The 15,305-nt window shown below is 42.6% G+C and overlaps 1 protein-coding gene across 3 annotated transcripts; it reads right to left on the bottom strand.

Annotated features, from left to right (window-relative positions):
- Positions 1–6,792: 6,792 nt before the first annotated feature.
- LOC106577589 (DNA damage-inducible transcript 4-like protein) lies at positions 6,793–10,602 on the bottom strand. Of its 3 annotated transcripts, none has more exons than XM_014155774.3 (3): positions 10,530–10,602; positions 9,406–9,528; positions 6,793–8,043 (listed from the first exon to the last, which is right to left on the bottom strand). In XM_014155774.3, exons 2-3 carry the CDS (start codon positions 9,494–9,496, stop codon positions 7,553–7,555), a joined length of 582 nt encoding a protein of 193 aa, XP_014011249.1. In that variant the 5' UTR covers positions 9,497–9,528; positions 10,530–10,602; the 3' UTR covers positions 6,793–7,552. The 3 variants fall into 3 exon arrangements, with proteins under 3 accessions (XP_014011249.1, XP_014011248.1, XP_014011247.1); XM_014155773.3 differs by lacking the exon at positions 10,530–10,602 and adding an exon at positions 10,158–10,291; XM_014155772.3 differs by lacking the exon at positions 10,530–10,602 and having other exon boundaries at positions 6,793–7,209; positions 7,534–8,043; positions 9,406–9,982.
- Between the last annotated feature and the right edge of the window lie 4,703 nt (positions 10,603–15,305).

Raw genomic sequence — 15,305 nt, 5'->3', positions numbered from 1 at the left:
TTCTATCATTAATCTGGAGAGGCGGTATTCTGAACTGCTTTGAAGCTGAGGTGTTGTAGGGTGTTTGGGGTTGTGTGTTGTGAGCTGTGTATAGTGTTTGGGGCTGTGTAGTTGTGTGTTTTGGACAGCGTGGTTGTGTGTTTTGGACTGTGTGGTTGTGTGTTTTGGACTGTGTGGTTGTGTGTTTTGGACTGTGTGGTTGTGTGTTTTGGACTGTGTGGTTGTGTGTTTTGGAGTGTGTGGTTGTGTCACGTCCTGACCATAGTAAGATGTTATTTTATATGGTAGAGTAGGTCAGGGCGTGACAGGGGGTGTTTTTCTATGTTTTGTATTTCTATGTTCATGTTCTAGTTTTGTATTTCTACGTTTGTTTTGTTTGGGATGATCTCCAATTAGAGGCAGCTGGTCCTCGTTGTCTCTAATTGGAGATCAAATCAAATCAAATATATTTATATAGCCCTTCTTACATCAGCTGATATCTCAAAGTGCTGTACAGAAACCCAGCCTAAAACCCCAAACAGCAAGCAATGCAGGTGTAGAAGCACGGTGGCTAGGAAAAACTCCCTAGAAAGGCCAAAACCTAGGAAGAAACCTAGAGAGGAACCAGGCTATGAGGGGTGGCCAGTCCTCTTCTGGCTGTGCCGGGTGGAGATTATAACAGCACATGGCCAAGATGTTCAAATGTTCATAAATGACCAGCATGGTCAAATAATAATAATCATAGTAGTTGTCGAGGGTGCAACAAGTCAGTAACACAAAAGTGTCAGTTGGCTTTTTCATAGCCGATCTTTGAGAGTATCTCTACCGCTCCTGCTGTCTCTAGAGAGTTGAAAACAGCAGGTCTGGGACAGGTAGCACGTCCGGTGAACAGGTCAGGGTTCCAGCAGGTCTGGGACAGCAAGTCTGGGACAGGTAGCACGTCCGGTGAACAGGTCAGGGTTCCATAGCTGCAGGCAGAACAGTTGGAACTGGAGCAGCAGCACGGCCAGGTGAACTGGGGACAGCAAGGAGTCATCAAGCCAGGTAGTCCTGAGGCATGGTCCTAGGGCTCAGGTCCTCCGAGAGAGAGAAAGAAAGAAAGAGAGAAAGAGAGAATTAGAGAGAGCATATTTAAATTCACACAGGACACCGGAAAAGACAAGAGAAATACTCCAGATGTGACAGACTGACCCTAGCCCCCCGACACATAAACTACTACAGCATAAATACTGGAGGCTGAGACAGGAGGGGTCAGGAGACACTGTGGCCCCATCCGATGAAACCCCCGGACAGGGCCAAACAGGTAGGATATAACCCCACCCACTTTGCCAAAGTACAGCCTCCACACCACTGGAGGGATATCTCCAACCACCAACATACCATCCCGGGACAAGGCCGAGTATAGCCCACAAAGATCTCCGCCACGGCACAACCCAAGGGGGGGCGCCAACCCAGACAGGAAGACCACGTCAGTGACTCAACCCACTCAAGTGACGCACCCCTCCCAGGGACGGCATGGAAGAACACCAGTAAGCCAGTGACTCAGCCCCCGTAATAGGGGTAGAGGCAGAGAATCCCAGTGGAAAGAGGGGAACCGGCCAGGCAGAGACAGCAAGGGCGGATCGTTGCTCCAGCCTTTCCGTTCACCTTCACACCCCTGGGCCAGACTACACTTAATCATAGGACCTACTGAAGAGATGAGTCTTCAGTAAAGACTTAAAGGTTGAGACTGAGTCTGCGTCTCTCACATGGGTAGACAGACTATTCCATAAAAATGGAGCTCTATAGGAGAAAGCCCTGCCTCCAGCTGTTTGCTTAGAAATTCTAGGAACAATTAGGAGGCCCGCGTCTTGTGACCGTAGCGTACGTGTAGGTATGTATGGCAGGACCAAATCGGAAAGATAGGTAGGAGCAAGCCCATGTAATGCTTTGTAGGTTAGCAGTAAAACCTTGAAATCAGCCCTTGCCTTAACAGGAAGCCAGTGTAGGGAGGCTAGCACTGGAGTAATACGATAATTTTTTTTGGTTCTAGTCAGGATTCTAGCAGCCCTAACTGAAGTTTATTTAGATCATACTTAAGTCGTTTTTTTTTCCACCTGGTGTTGTGGGATCTTGTTTTTGTATTGCTCTGTAAAGCCTGCAGAACGTGACGTTTATTGTTTTTGTATAGTGTTCTGAGTATAATAAATATTTATCATGAGCACTCAACACGCTGCACCTTGGTCTACTCCTTACGACGAGCGTTACAGGTTGTGTGTTTTGGACTGTGTGGTTGTGTGTTTTGGACTGTGTGGTTGTGTGTAGTGAGTTTAGTAGAGTGTTTTTGGCCCGTGGGTAGTTTAGTGGTGTGTTTTTGGCCCGTGGGTAGTTTAGTAGAGTGTTTTTGGCCCGTGGGTAGTTTAGTGGTGTGTTTTTGGCCCGTGGGTAGTTTAGTGGTGTGTTTTTGGCCCGTGGGTAGTTTAGTGGTGTGTTTTTGGCCCGTGGGTAGTTTAGTGGTGTGTTTTTGGCCCGTGGGTAGTTTAGTGGTGTGTTTTTGGCCCGTGGGTAGTTTAGTGGTGTGTTTTTGGCCCGTGGGTAGTTTAGTAGAGTGTTTTTGGCCCGTGGGTAGTTTAGTGGTGTGTTTTTGGCCCGTGGGTAGTTTAGTGGTGTGTTTTTGGCCCGTGGGTAGTTTAGTGGTGTGTTTTTGGCCTGCGTAGTGCATTGGGCCTTTGAGAGGAAAGAGTGAGCGGGATCTTGCTCCCCTGTGTGAGGACCAGTTCTGGCAGACATTTCACTGGTTCAGCAGACAGTCCTCAGCACCAGGATCAGGGAGCAGCAGCTGTGCATGCACGCGCACTCGCACTCGCACACGCACACGCACACGCACACTTACAAAGGCACAGATGCATACAGAGGCAAGCACACGCTGAGACACACACAGAGTGAGACTGCAAAAATAATTCATATTGGGATAAACATAAACGTTTTTGGGATACTGGGCTGTCCTTTTTTTGTAAATCCCAACAGCAGCTGTACAAGACTGAGTGAAGGACTGAACAGTGATTGGGCCTGATTGTGATGGAGGAGGTATTGGCAACTGTACTAGTGCACATCGAGCTGCCTAACAGAGTGAGAGCCTGATGATCACTCAGGAAAAAGAGGAGTGTCAGCACCACCGGTAGAGAATAGTTCTTTACCGTGCCAATGGGCAATTTGCGAGCATTGAGCACCAAAGGCTTTTTAATGCGGAACCCAGACAGACACATCTTCCTTTGTTCACAGCTAAAATTGAAGGATTTTGATGGGGATTTTTTATATTATGCTACTTAGATAAACTCTTAAGGGTTAACTCAAGCTAGTACAGTATTTCCATGTGATTCTAGGGGCGTCATTGAAAATAATTTGTTCTTACCTGACTTGCCTAGTTAAATAAAGTTTAAATAAAATAAAAGTCTCTGAATCTCATTGAGTGGCCCAGCCAGAGTCCGGACTTGAACCCGATCGAACATCTCTGGAGAGACCTGAAAATAGCTGTGCAGCAACGCTCCCCATCCAACCTGACAGAGCTCGAGAGGTCCAGTAGAGAAGATTGGTAGGAACTCCCCACATACAGGTGTGCCAAGCCTGAAGCGTCATACCCAAGAAGATTCAATGCTTTAATGGCTGCCAAAGGTGCTTCAACAAAGTACTGAGTAAAGGGTCTGAATACTTATGTAAATGTGATATGTTTTTGATTGAGAATAAATTAGCAAAAATTCTAAAAACCTGTTTTTGCTTTCTCATTATGGGGTATTGTGTGTAGCTTGATAAGAAAAAAACCCGATTTAATCTATTTTAGAATAAGGCAGTAGTGTAACAAAATATGGAAAAAGGGTCTGAATACTTTCCGAAGGCACTGTACTTATTGTAGGCCGACATTGTAAATAACAATTTGTTCTTAACTGAATTGCGTAAAGGTAAAAAAAAAAAGTAATTGTAAGATCCAGTCAATGGACTGATCCAAGCCGAGACTGCGTGTGTACATATCAAGTGATATAGAATTACTGTACAGTTGAAGTCGGAAGTTTACATAGGTTGGAGTCATTAAAACTCGTTTTTCAGCCACTCCACAAATTTCTTGTTAACAAACTATAGTTTTGGCAAGTCGGTTAGGACATCTACTTTGTGCATGACACAAGTAATTTTTCCAACAATTGTTTACAGACAGATTATTTCACTTATAAGTCACTGTATCACAATTCCAGTGAGTCAGAAGTTTACATACACTAAGTTGACTATGTCTTTAAACTGCTAGGAAAATTCCAGAAAATGATGTCATTGTTTTACAAGCTTCTGATACGCTAATTGATATAATTTGAGTCAATTGGCGGTTTACCTGTGGATGTATTTCAAGGCCTACCTTCAAACTCAGTGCCTCTTGCTTGACATCATGGGGATATCAAAAGAAATCAGCCAAGACCTCAGAAATAAAATTGTAGACCTCCACAAGTCTGGATCATCCATGGGAGCAATTTCCAAACCCCTGAAGGTACCACGTTCATCTGTACAAACAATAGTACGCAAGTATAAACACCATGGGACCACGGCGCCGTCATACCGCTCAGGAAGGAGACGTGTTCTGTCTCCTAGAGATGAACATATTTGGTGCGAAAAGTGCAAATCAATTTCATAACAGCAAAGGACCTTGTGAAGATGCTGGAGGAAACAGGTACAAAAGTATCTATATCCACAGTAAAACGAGTCCTATATCACAATTTATATATATATATATATATATATATATATTATTTTTTTTACCTTTATTTAACTAGGCAATTCAGTTAAGAACAAATTCTTATTTTCAATGATGGCCTAGGAACAGTGGGTGCCTTGTTCAGGGGCAGAACAACAGATTTTTACCTTGTCAGCTCGGGGATTCAATCTTGCAAACTTTCGGTTACTAGTCCAACGCTCTAACCACTAGGCTACCTGCCGCACCACATAACCTGAAAGGCCGCACAGCAAGGAAGAAGCCACTGCTCCAAAACCTCCATAGAAAAGCTAGACTACGGTTTGCAACTGAACATGGGGACAAAGACCGTACTTTTTGGAGAAATGTCCTCTGGTCTGATGAAACAAAAATAGAACTGTTTGGCCATAATGACCATCGTTATGTTTGGAGGAAAAAGGGGGAGGCTTGCAAGCCAAAGAACACCATCCCAACCGTGAAGCACGGGGGTGGCAGAATCATGTTGTGGGGGTGCTTTGCTGCAGGAGGGACTGGTGCACTTCACAAAATAGATGGCATCATGAGGCTGGAAAATGTGGATATATTGAAGCAACATCTCAAGACATGTCAGGAAGTAAAAGCTTGGTCGCAAATGGACAATGACCCCAAGTATACTTCCAAAGTTGTGGCGAAATGGCTTAAGGACAAAAAAAGTCAAGGTATTGGAGTGGCCATGACCTCAATCCTATAGAAAATCTGTGGGCAGAACTGAAAAAATGTGTGCGAGCAAGGAGGCCTACAAACCTGACTCAGTTACACTAGTTCTGTCAGGAGGAATGGGCCAACATTCACCCAACTTACTGTGGGAAGCTTGTGGAAGGCTACCCGAAATGTTTGACCCAAGTTAAACAATTCAAAGGTAATGCTACCAAATACTAATTGAGTGTATGTAAACTTCTGACCCACTGGGAATGTGATGAAAGAAATAAAAGCCAAATTCACTCTATTCTGACATTTCACATTCTTAAAATAAAGTGATCCTAACTGACCTAAGACAGGGGATTTTTAAAGAGGATTAAATGTCACGAATTGTTAAACTGAGTTTAAATGTATTTGGCTAAGGTGTGTAAACTTCTGACTTCAACTGTATATACAGGATTTGGCCTTGATAGCGCAAGTTTCATCTAGGAAATGTATCTTTGAGATGTTTGCGCCACTGTAGTGGCCTGGGAGTGCCTGGTTCTGTACAATGTAGGCTCATGTAGATACTTACAGCTGATGATTCCTTTTGACTCATGAGGGAATCACACATTTAACGACCTGTTCCTTACACAACACTAGACACTTAGTGTAACATTCAGTAAATTAATGGAGTCAAATTCATCCAAGCAATCACTAGCCTATGGATGGCTGACATACAAGTCATGACAAGCATGTAAAGGACAGTTAGTAGCCAGCAACTACTGTATATGGGTTAATTATCCCGTAGACACATTGCAAGTGTGTAACCCTATTGCTTTGTGTTTAGTGTGCACAATTTCATTGCATTTAATTGAAGGCCTGATGCATGGTGTAAGTGGTCCTCTCATTTATAGAATACACTGGAAAAAAATATATACTTCACAATGCATGGCACTAAAAACAGATCTTAAGCTTTTTATGACAAGATTTCCACTTCGAACCAAGTTCTGTAGGTTGGGATTATGTTAGGGGTGTATGTTGCCCAATGTATAATTTGTCTCAACATTACAGGTCACAAACAATTTGATCAGAAGGTACTTCAACTGCTATACCTTTGCAATTTGTTTAGTACTGTAGTGGGGGAAAAGGACATACTGAAGAGAAATATAAATGCACCATGTTTCATGAGCTGAAAGATCCACACACAAGCTTATTTCTTTACTTTTGAGCACAAATTTGTTTACGTCTTTGTTAGTAAGAACTATCCCCGTCTCATTCATGGCACCAGAACATGCAGCACAGCTGGCTGTGACAGATTATCCAACATCTCCTGTACAAAAATTACAATTTAATAAGTCTTAGGACATTTAAAATGGCAACCAACTTCAGGAGTGTAGTGCATCTGAACAGATTGAACACATTAACACTTGACAAGTGACTCAAGGTAGGTTTAAAAAGTTTTATTGTCAAAAAGACAAGATTGCCCTTTAACAGGAATCTCAACAAAACAAAAAAATCCTCAGTTGCTTAAACAGCCATCAATTGAGAAAGGTACAAAAAGAAAAAGCCCTGAAGAACCCCATGGAGCTAGGATCTAACAAGTGCAAGAAAAAAAAACGAACATTTAGATTTTTCTTCAACATTATCTAAATGGCAGTTTAAGGCATCCGTCAAGGTTGGAGCCCATCATTGAGCAGCATGTTCACAAGGACAAACATTCAATGGCTCACTAACAAACCCATACCATTCACATACCCTCAATTCAGCATTGAACACCCACATTATGGCCCCCCTGAACTTTTCCAAGTCCTGTTCCTATAGCCTCTAGGTGGGTTTACTTCGCTGCACAGCAGTGGACAAATCTGGAAAAACAGATTGGCAAAGTATGTTCAAATATTGTGAAGTCAAATTACACTAATCTTGTTTAGGCATTAGACAATCTATTACAGTAACCAAGCCTTGTCCATCCATTTTTAATAATCAGTTGTACAATCCTGGACATTGGAACAGACAAGCTGGACAACAACCTTTGTACAACACTACTCATTCACATGACAAACTATTCATACAAAAACATGTAGAAAATAAGACCCCCCCGGGAGTGATCTTAACATTCAGATACTCAAGTGTAGAAAAGCACTGTACATGCCACCCCAAGGACAGCCGACTGAACCATGGTGACCCACCTTCCTCAATTCCCCCTTCTCAGTACTCCTCTACCACGGTACCAGCCAAGGAGGAGTAGAGCTTCTTCTTGATGAGCCGGAAGCCAGGGCTGAGTTTGAGCGCATGCCTGAAGCCTGGAGTGAAACAGGCACCAATGTGCAGGAAGTCCCTGAGACTGGGCCAGGCGCTACAGTCCTGCTTGAACACCAGCGTCAGCTCAAAGGTGGGCACCACGTCTGCGTTGTACACGATGCGCTCCAGCTGCTTACAGCACTGTTCCTGCTCCAGGTGCACGTAGAGTACACAGCCTCGTAGGCCGCACGGCTCGCCCGACGACAGGCGCAGTACGTCGCGCGCTATCCTCAGAGTCAGCTTCTCAGGGACCAGCACCTTAGAGCAACGCATCGTGGTCTTCTTGGCCTGTGACAAGCAGTTCTCAAACATCTTGGCCAACTGCTGGCACGTCCTGTCCTCAGACAACTCCACGTTCAGGTGGGGCTCAGCCAAACAGTGGTCCCAGAAATCCAGCTCTGACGGAAGACAAAAAGACAATAGTTGAGTGCTGTTTTAAAGACAAAGCAAAAGTGCATACTATGGGATTCAGTCAAATACAAGAACATTTGATAAAGTCAGGCGTGTGTAACTTGAGGTGGAGACATGGACCCCCCCAGTGTTAGACAGGCCAATTTGACCCAGTCAATAATATACCATGAGAAATTTGATGATTGGAAATTCCCACTGACATTGCACAGCAGTAAGCTGGTTTATTTCTCCTTTATACATCTCTTGATTTCAATATGGATATGAAACCAGGTACTGGTGTTTGTATACGGTTTCTTGAGTAAGTGGTGTTCTTATCATATCTGTGCAACAGTAGCAGTTCGTTCAATTGGGTAAGTGAAGGGGCATAGACTGTTTCCCCATGACTGAAAGTTTGGGACAGTGATATAGCTAATGATTAGCACAAAGAGAGATGGCCAACCCCATGAGTCTGACCATTTATTTATAACCACAATGCTGAATCAGTTGGGCTACAGATGATCATTCTTATTGTTAACAGACCAGCCTGATAATATGGACCAATTTAAGGGGGAAATTATATTTTAATGGTGTCACCATTTGATTTCCATACATTGGAGTCACCAGGGCTGCATTCAGTATGAAAAAACTAAAATATGCAACAAAAGGTTGTGTTCCACTGCTTAGACATTGCCAGGTCTTAACACCAGGATAGGCATTTGACCTATCAGTTAACCACATGACATAGCAATCAGTCGATGACAGTCTTGTAGCACAAAGGCCTCCCAAAGTGTCATGTCCTCTTCACTGCCTGAATCCACTGATCACCATAATGCATATTGGCGGTTAGGCTTTCACCTATCCAGTCCTCAGGTCAGTGAGAAGGGAATTAAGACTTGAGCCAGAGTCATGATGCATGGACTGTCGTTAACATAACACCTTGTCTGCACTCAATCTTTGTAATTGTCAGGTGAGGTATGGGACAATTCGATTTCGATGTTTCGTAGAAGTTAGAATTTTAACTACAGTACAACATCGACAGTCATTATGCCGTCTGTGTGCATTCAAATCTCACATTGATACATGCCAACAACTTTATTTGAAGAAACGGAGTCCTGTAGGCTAGCATAGAGCATATGATAAAAGATGACGTCATCTTTTGACTTCACCATCCCCTTCCTCCCACCCTCCCTTTCCATCCCTTCCTCCCCCCCCCCACCCTCCCCCCCCTCCTTCCATTCTTCCCTGCAACTACGCACCAATATTGGAGTAAACAAGCGCTGAATGAATGGATTGGAGAATTTAGAAACGCCCAGTTGCAATATGCCCACATGCACGTATACATCGTATGAGAAAGAGCTCAAAACGCTTACCATTTTCAATACAAGCCTGGTCGTATCTACGGCCAATCAATTCTGATACGCATTCCAGGTTTTTACTCTTCAGTTTGCTTGTAGCAACCATGGCGAGAACCCCTTTGTTCCTTTTTAGAAGGGCTGTAAAAATAAGTATTTTTTTTATTTATTTAGATTTGAGCAATAATTCACAAGCCAACTTCGCATAGCCTACACTTTGATAGCTAGCAAGCATTCGCCAACTTGTCATCAACACAAAGCTTATAAGTGTTCAAAGTAAACCAATTTGCATCTAGTTACTGTTGCTAGGGGTGTTCGTAAATTCAATCTGGAGTGCCAGAGTGCGCTCAAATTCAGAGCGTTTCACAGTGGACGCTCTGGCCGAGGAGTAGAGTTGATCCGAGCGTTCTGACCTCAAAAGGCAGCCAAGCCCCGCTAACTGGCCAACATTGGCTAACTACTGCCAGACAAATGAGAACACCTCTGACCATTTTAGTCGCTCTAGCAGAACTGGTTATGTTCAAGTTATCCAGAGCGTTGGTGACTAACTGCGCTGCTGACAATTTTCCTTGCAGAGGTGTTCGTAAATTCTGCGCTCTGGCACACTGACGAGTGCTTTGAAATCGGAGTAGATAGAGTACATTTATGTACAAGCCCTAAATATGTTTAAAAAACTTCTGTATAACATTTTTTGGTTAGTCCTAATAATGACACAAAGCGTTTGCTTGCAGCGTCACAACACTCAACAAGTATAGAATAAAATAGCTTACCTTGATATAGCTATGTTTGGTCAAAATAAATTAAATATATTTTTATAACTGATTTCTTATAAATATTTTCCCCACATCCAAAGGCTACAAACACACCCCCCACAAACATTAACACTGCCTACAGCTAGAGCAACGCGTTGGGGGTATTTATACTCTTCTCCTAACAGCTCACGCTGCTTTGTCCAATCGGAATCAGTTTATCGTTCTGGAAATTGCTGAAGTTAATCACGCGTTCAAGCAACACACCTTGCGCTTTCCAGGGCTCTCAGAAAACGTCTACCCCGAGGCACATGATTGGCCACGGAATAAATTGCGTCAACCAATAATCAAGGAACATTAATTTGTTGCTACCTGCATTTTTCAATCACTCACGTGCGATAATTCTTCTGTCAAAAAGTGCTAGTAATCAAAGTACCATATTCAACATGTTGTCTCCTAAACGTATGGCTTTCTTGTACGCATCTTTCTTTTCCCCAACGCGGTTAAGTCAAAACCACGCCCCGTTATTCAGAGGGGCGTTCTACTACGCTCCCATTGGCTAGCTAGCGTTGTCTCAATCACAGGCGATCAGCGCAGAGACAGTGACCTTCCAAGGTAGGGATGGAAAGTGTAATTTAACAATTAGCTGCCTACCATAATGCAGGCCTATTATTATTATGTTTGGTAACATTTGCCCATGTATTTATTTTCAGAGTTTCAATGAGTTGTAAAAATGTCTCAGATAACTCTGCTGAATTCCCTCAATTGAAGGTCAGCTAAGTTAACCTAGGCCACTTAACGTTACTAGCTCAGTATTTTAAGTTGTTATATTATCATCAGTAGTCAATTATCAGGTAAAAGCACATACTTATTATTCATAATTTCTCAAATATTTATCAGCTAATCATTCAGTCGACAACGCTATGCTACAGCCATTGAATCCGTCTTTGAGCGTTAAGGGATGTTAATGGCTAGCTCGGTCCACAACATTGTTATTATATTTTTCAATCTTGAAATACAAGGGCAAATGTTATTAATCAGTGACTGAAATTTCGTTCTACGTGATATTCACTTCCGGACTTGGAGAGAGCGCAAAGAGTTGTAGAACGCCCCGTTATTCTGAATAACGGGGCGTGGTTTTGGCTTAACTGCGTTGGGAAAAAGAAAGACGCTTCTTGTACTTCACTGTTCAGAATTTAATGAGATGCGTGCATATCATAGAGGATGATAGAGGCCTCAAGTGGCCAAAAGGTAATTTTCGCATGGGCAGCACCCTAGAGCCCCACAGTAGAGGCACAGATGGAACAATAAGACAGATATTTCACTGGATGTATAAATGTGAAGTATCCGGTTGGCGTTTCCACTCACTACCATATATGGTAGTGAGAGGAAGCCCACTGGCGCGCAGTGGGAGAAGATGGAACGAGATGGATTTTGGCTGATATGCTGCACATTTTCTCATCGATTAAACATTTGAGCTCAATAGTTTTCTGTTCCCAAACTAGAATTTGTTATGAACAGAGTGGACTAACCTTTGTAGACTTTACCCTTTTCAAATGTTTTTAAAAATCACGCTGTTTAGAAGGAGCGCAAAAGCAAATTGAGTTATTGCACATGCGCACCTCACAGAGTAGGAGTTCCGTAACGGAAATATGCAGATTCATACTAGAACGCCCCAAAAGGATATCTCTAGCGCATGCTTGGCTCTGTCCACCTCCTTGCTTGTTCTGCCCACTATGACTCGTTTGTATCTTGGTTAAGTTATACAAATCTTTGGTTGAAGTGTACCCATAAAACCTAGCGGTCAATCATTTTCCCACCATAAATATTTCCCATAGCTCTGTCAGGTTGGATGGGGAGTGTCGCTGCACAGCTATTTTCAGGTCTCTCCAGAAATGTTTGATCTGGTTCAAGTCCGGGCTCTGGCTGGGCCACTCAAGGACATTCAGAGACTTGTCCCGAAGCCACTCTTGCTTTGTCTTGGCTGTGTGCTTAGGGTCATTGTCCTGTTGGAAGGTGAACCTTCACCCCAGTATGAGGTCCTGAGCAGTTTTTTTTTAAGAATGATGGAGGCCACTGTGTTCTTTAGGACTTTTAATGCTGCAGAATTGTTTTGGTACCCTTCCCCAGACCTCTGCCTCATCACAATCCTGTCTCAGAGCTCTACGGACAATTCCTTCGACCTCATGGTTTGGTTTTTTGCTCTGACATGCACTGTCAACTGTGGGACCTTATATAGACAGGTGTGTGCCTTTCCAAATCATGTCCAATCAATTGAATGTACCACAGGTGGACTCCAAGGTGCAGAAACATTTCAAGGATGATCAATGGAAACAGGATGCATCTTGATCCTGACTAGTCTCACCAGTCCCTGCCACTGAAAAGCATCCCCACAGCATGATGCTGGCACCACCATGCTTCACTGTAGAGATGGCATTTAGGCCAAAGAGTTCAATCTTTGTTTCATCAGACCAGAGTATCTTGTTTCTCATGATCTGAGAGTCTTTAGGTGCCTTTTGGCAAACTCCAAGCGGCCTGTCATGTGCCTTTTACTGACAGGTGTGCCTTTCCAACTCATGTCCAATCAATTGAATTTACCACAGGTGGACTCCAATCAAGTTGTAGAAACATCTCAAGGATGATCAATGGAAACAGGATGCACCTGAGCTCAATTTCGAGTCTTATAGCAAAAGGTCTGAATACTTATGTAAATAAGGTGTATCTGTTTTTTATTCATAATATATTTGCAAAAATGACTAAAACCCTGTTTTGCTTTTTCATTATGGGGTATTGTGTGTAGATTTCGGAGGAAAAAAATAGAAAAAGGCTGTAACGTAACAAAATGTGGAAAAAGTCAAGGGGTCTGAATACTTTCCGAAGGCACTGTACTTGATATACAGTCTAAAACATAGCGATGCAAAATGTCAGAAGTTTTCCTTACAACAAATGTATGAGAAATGCATGACTGGATGGATTGCATGACCGGATGGATTGAAACTTAATTTTTCACTTGGGGTAGGCCTACTTTCATGCTTGGAGCTCTCCTAAATGTAATTTTGAAAACTGAGCATAACATTTTGCCTATCCCACCACATCTACTTGTGTATTATTTTTTTCATCAGACCTCCTGTATTGCGGCCTAAACTAACCAGATTATACAATAAAACAGTTCCATATTCAACTAGCTTTTGTACTAATTGATCAAAGACAATATTCAATGTTCTCCAAACAAGGCCATCCTGGTCATCCTGAATGCGAGTGTTGCTTCCAGATGCCTCTGGAAATGCAATCTGGGGAGCCTCACTGAGCAGCTCCCACCGAAGTCATGGTGAAATTGGTCAAAGGAGTAATAGAAGCGATCAAGGGCCTCCTCCCACGTGAGTAAGGTAAGTGCATATCATAGTTTTTTTTGTATGTTGTGTAAGCCTATGTGATCGACTGGGTCGAACTATGTTAGCCCACTGAGCTAGCCTGGTGTTACTTTGGGGAACTTATACTAGTCTTCATGTCTCAGGCACCAGCACGGCTAAATCATCACGTGAGCATGACTCACCAAACCACCTCAGTTACATTTCACCCCCTTTGCCATCCTCCTTCTCAGAGACCCATGCAGGTCACGGAACCAATGTCACAGACTGGGCTTGAACCTGGGTGTTCCGCACGGCACAAGGTTAGCCCACTGAGCTAAAGCCTCGGCTCAGGGGGCAGTCACCAGTCTTAAGTTCTCAGGCAAAGTTACTCATCACAAACTTGTGGTTCACTGAACCATGTACAGGTATTTTACGGAAAGGCACTAGAAGATGTGTGTGCATTGTTTAATAACAGGGTAGGTAGAAGACTGATGTTTAACACTGTACCTGCATTTAGTGCTGAGCGATTAACCAACATTTTGGTTATTCTTCATTTTTTTAAACAACTAATTGATCAGCATCGTTTCTATTATTTGAATTCCATTACTCTTTATTTTTCTGTGAGCTTAATGCTCAGTTTCACTAGAGATAAATCAGATCAAGTCTGAACTGTGTGATGTAGTAGGGAGTTGTACTTTCCAACAGACCAATATTCTTCATAGTTTAGAGCAGAAAACGTGGTAATTAACTACAATGATCATAATCCATTGCGCACCTACTTGTCCAGTCTGTATGGGGCTGAAACTTAGAGTGAAAGAAGAGACAGAAGAACACGCGATCGAGAGGGATAGAGAGCAGTTGCTTCGTGTGGTATCTCTACCTGAAAATACATGATCTTCTAAGTGATCGATAGTTGGTATTCAGCAGTCATGCCTTATTTACTTTGAAGAAGTACTAAAATAGTTATTTTGTCAGACAGTATAGGTAACAGATCTATAGAGATGAGGACTTGAAATGAAATTATAAAGTAATCAAATAAAATAAATGTAATATACACAACTGAAATATTTGTATAAAGTAATGTGAATAAATTATCATTAATAAGTGTTAAGCAGTGATGGGCAGTCTCTATCATCATGGGACTTTTATTAATTGTTTTATTCTGTGTTGTTACAGCACTCAACTTGCATAATGTGCATTTTAATGTAAAAATAATAATATGTGATTTTCTTCAAAAAATCATCAAACCGATCTCAAAAAGCACTAATCGCTCAGCAGTAGCTGCAGCAAACAGCCACACTCAGGGAACCCATTATCATTCCCTCTCAACAGCCATTTGATTTCCCCCATGTAATCTGACTCTGCAGGCATGACCCTCCTTCCATACAGCTGAGGGTAATGGAATCCAGCTCACCAGGGAGCTCTCTGCTTTGCTCCCACTGTCACATGGATAGAACAAGATACCCATAAGAATGTCACGTGTGTTTGCCAGTGCAGCCGACTATTGCCCATCTGCCAGCTGCAAACTAGAACAGCACCTGACAACCGCATTTCCCTGAAGTGTTGTGAGGAGAATTTATCACAAACAACCTTTTCATGTTGCATTAGCTTCAAGTCAATAGTATTTTGAGCAAATGCTAAAAAAACAACAACCACATCACAGACAGCGGCGTTATTATCAAAAGCATCTTGAAAAGTTAAGTTGTTAATATTTGTGACCGACCGCCTTGATTCGATCTTATGTAGCAAAATTTGAAATTGTGTTTTTTACATTGGATAAAAGCAGAGACACAGAGCTACAAAATGGTATATCATACAC

This window comes from Salmo salar, chromosome 18 (assembly GCF_965601325.2).
Source record: "Salmo salar chromosome 18, fSalSal1, whole genome shotgun sequence".
Lineage (NCBI taxonomy): Eukaryota > Metazoa > Chordata > Actinopteri > Salmoniformes > Salmonidae > Salmo > Salmo salar.
The sequence above is the reverse complement of the archived record's forward strand: the minus strand, read 5'-3'. Positions and strand labels throughout refer to the sequence as shown.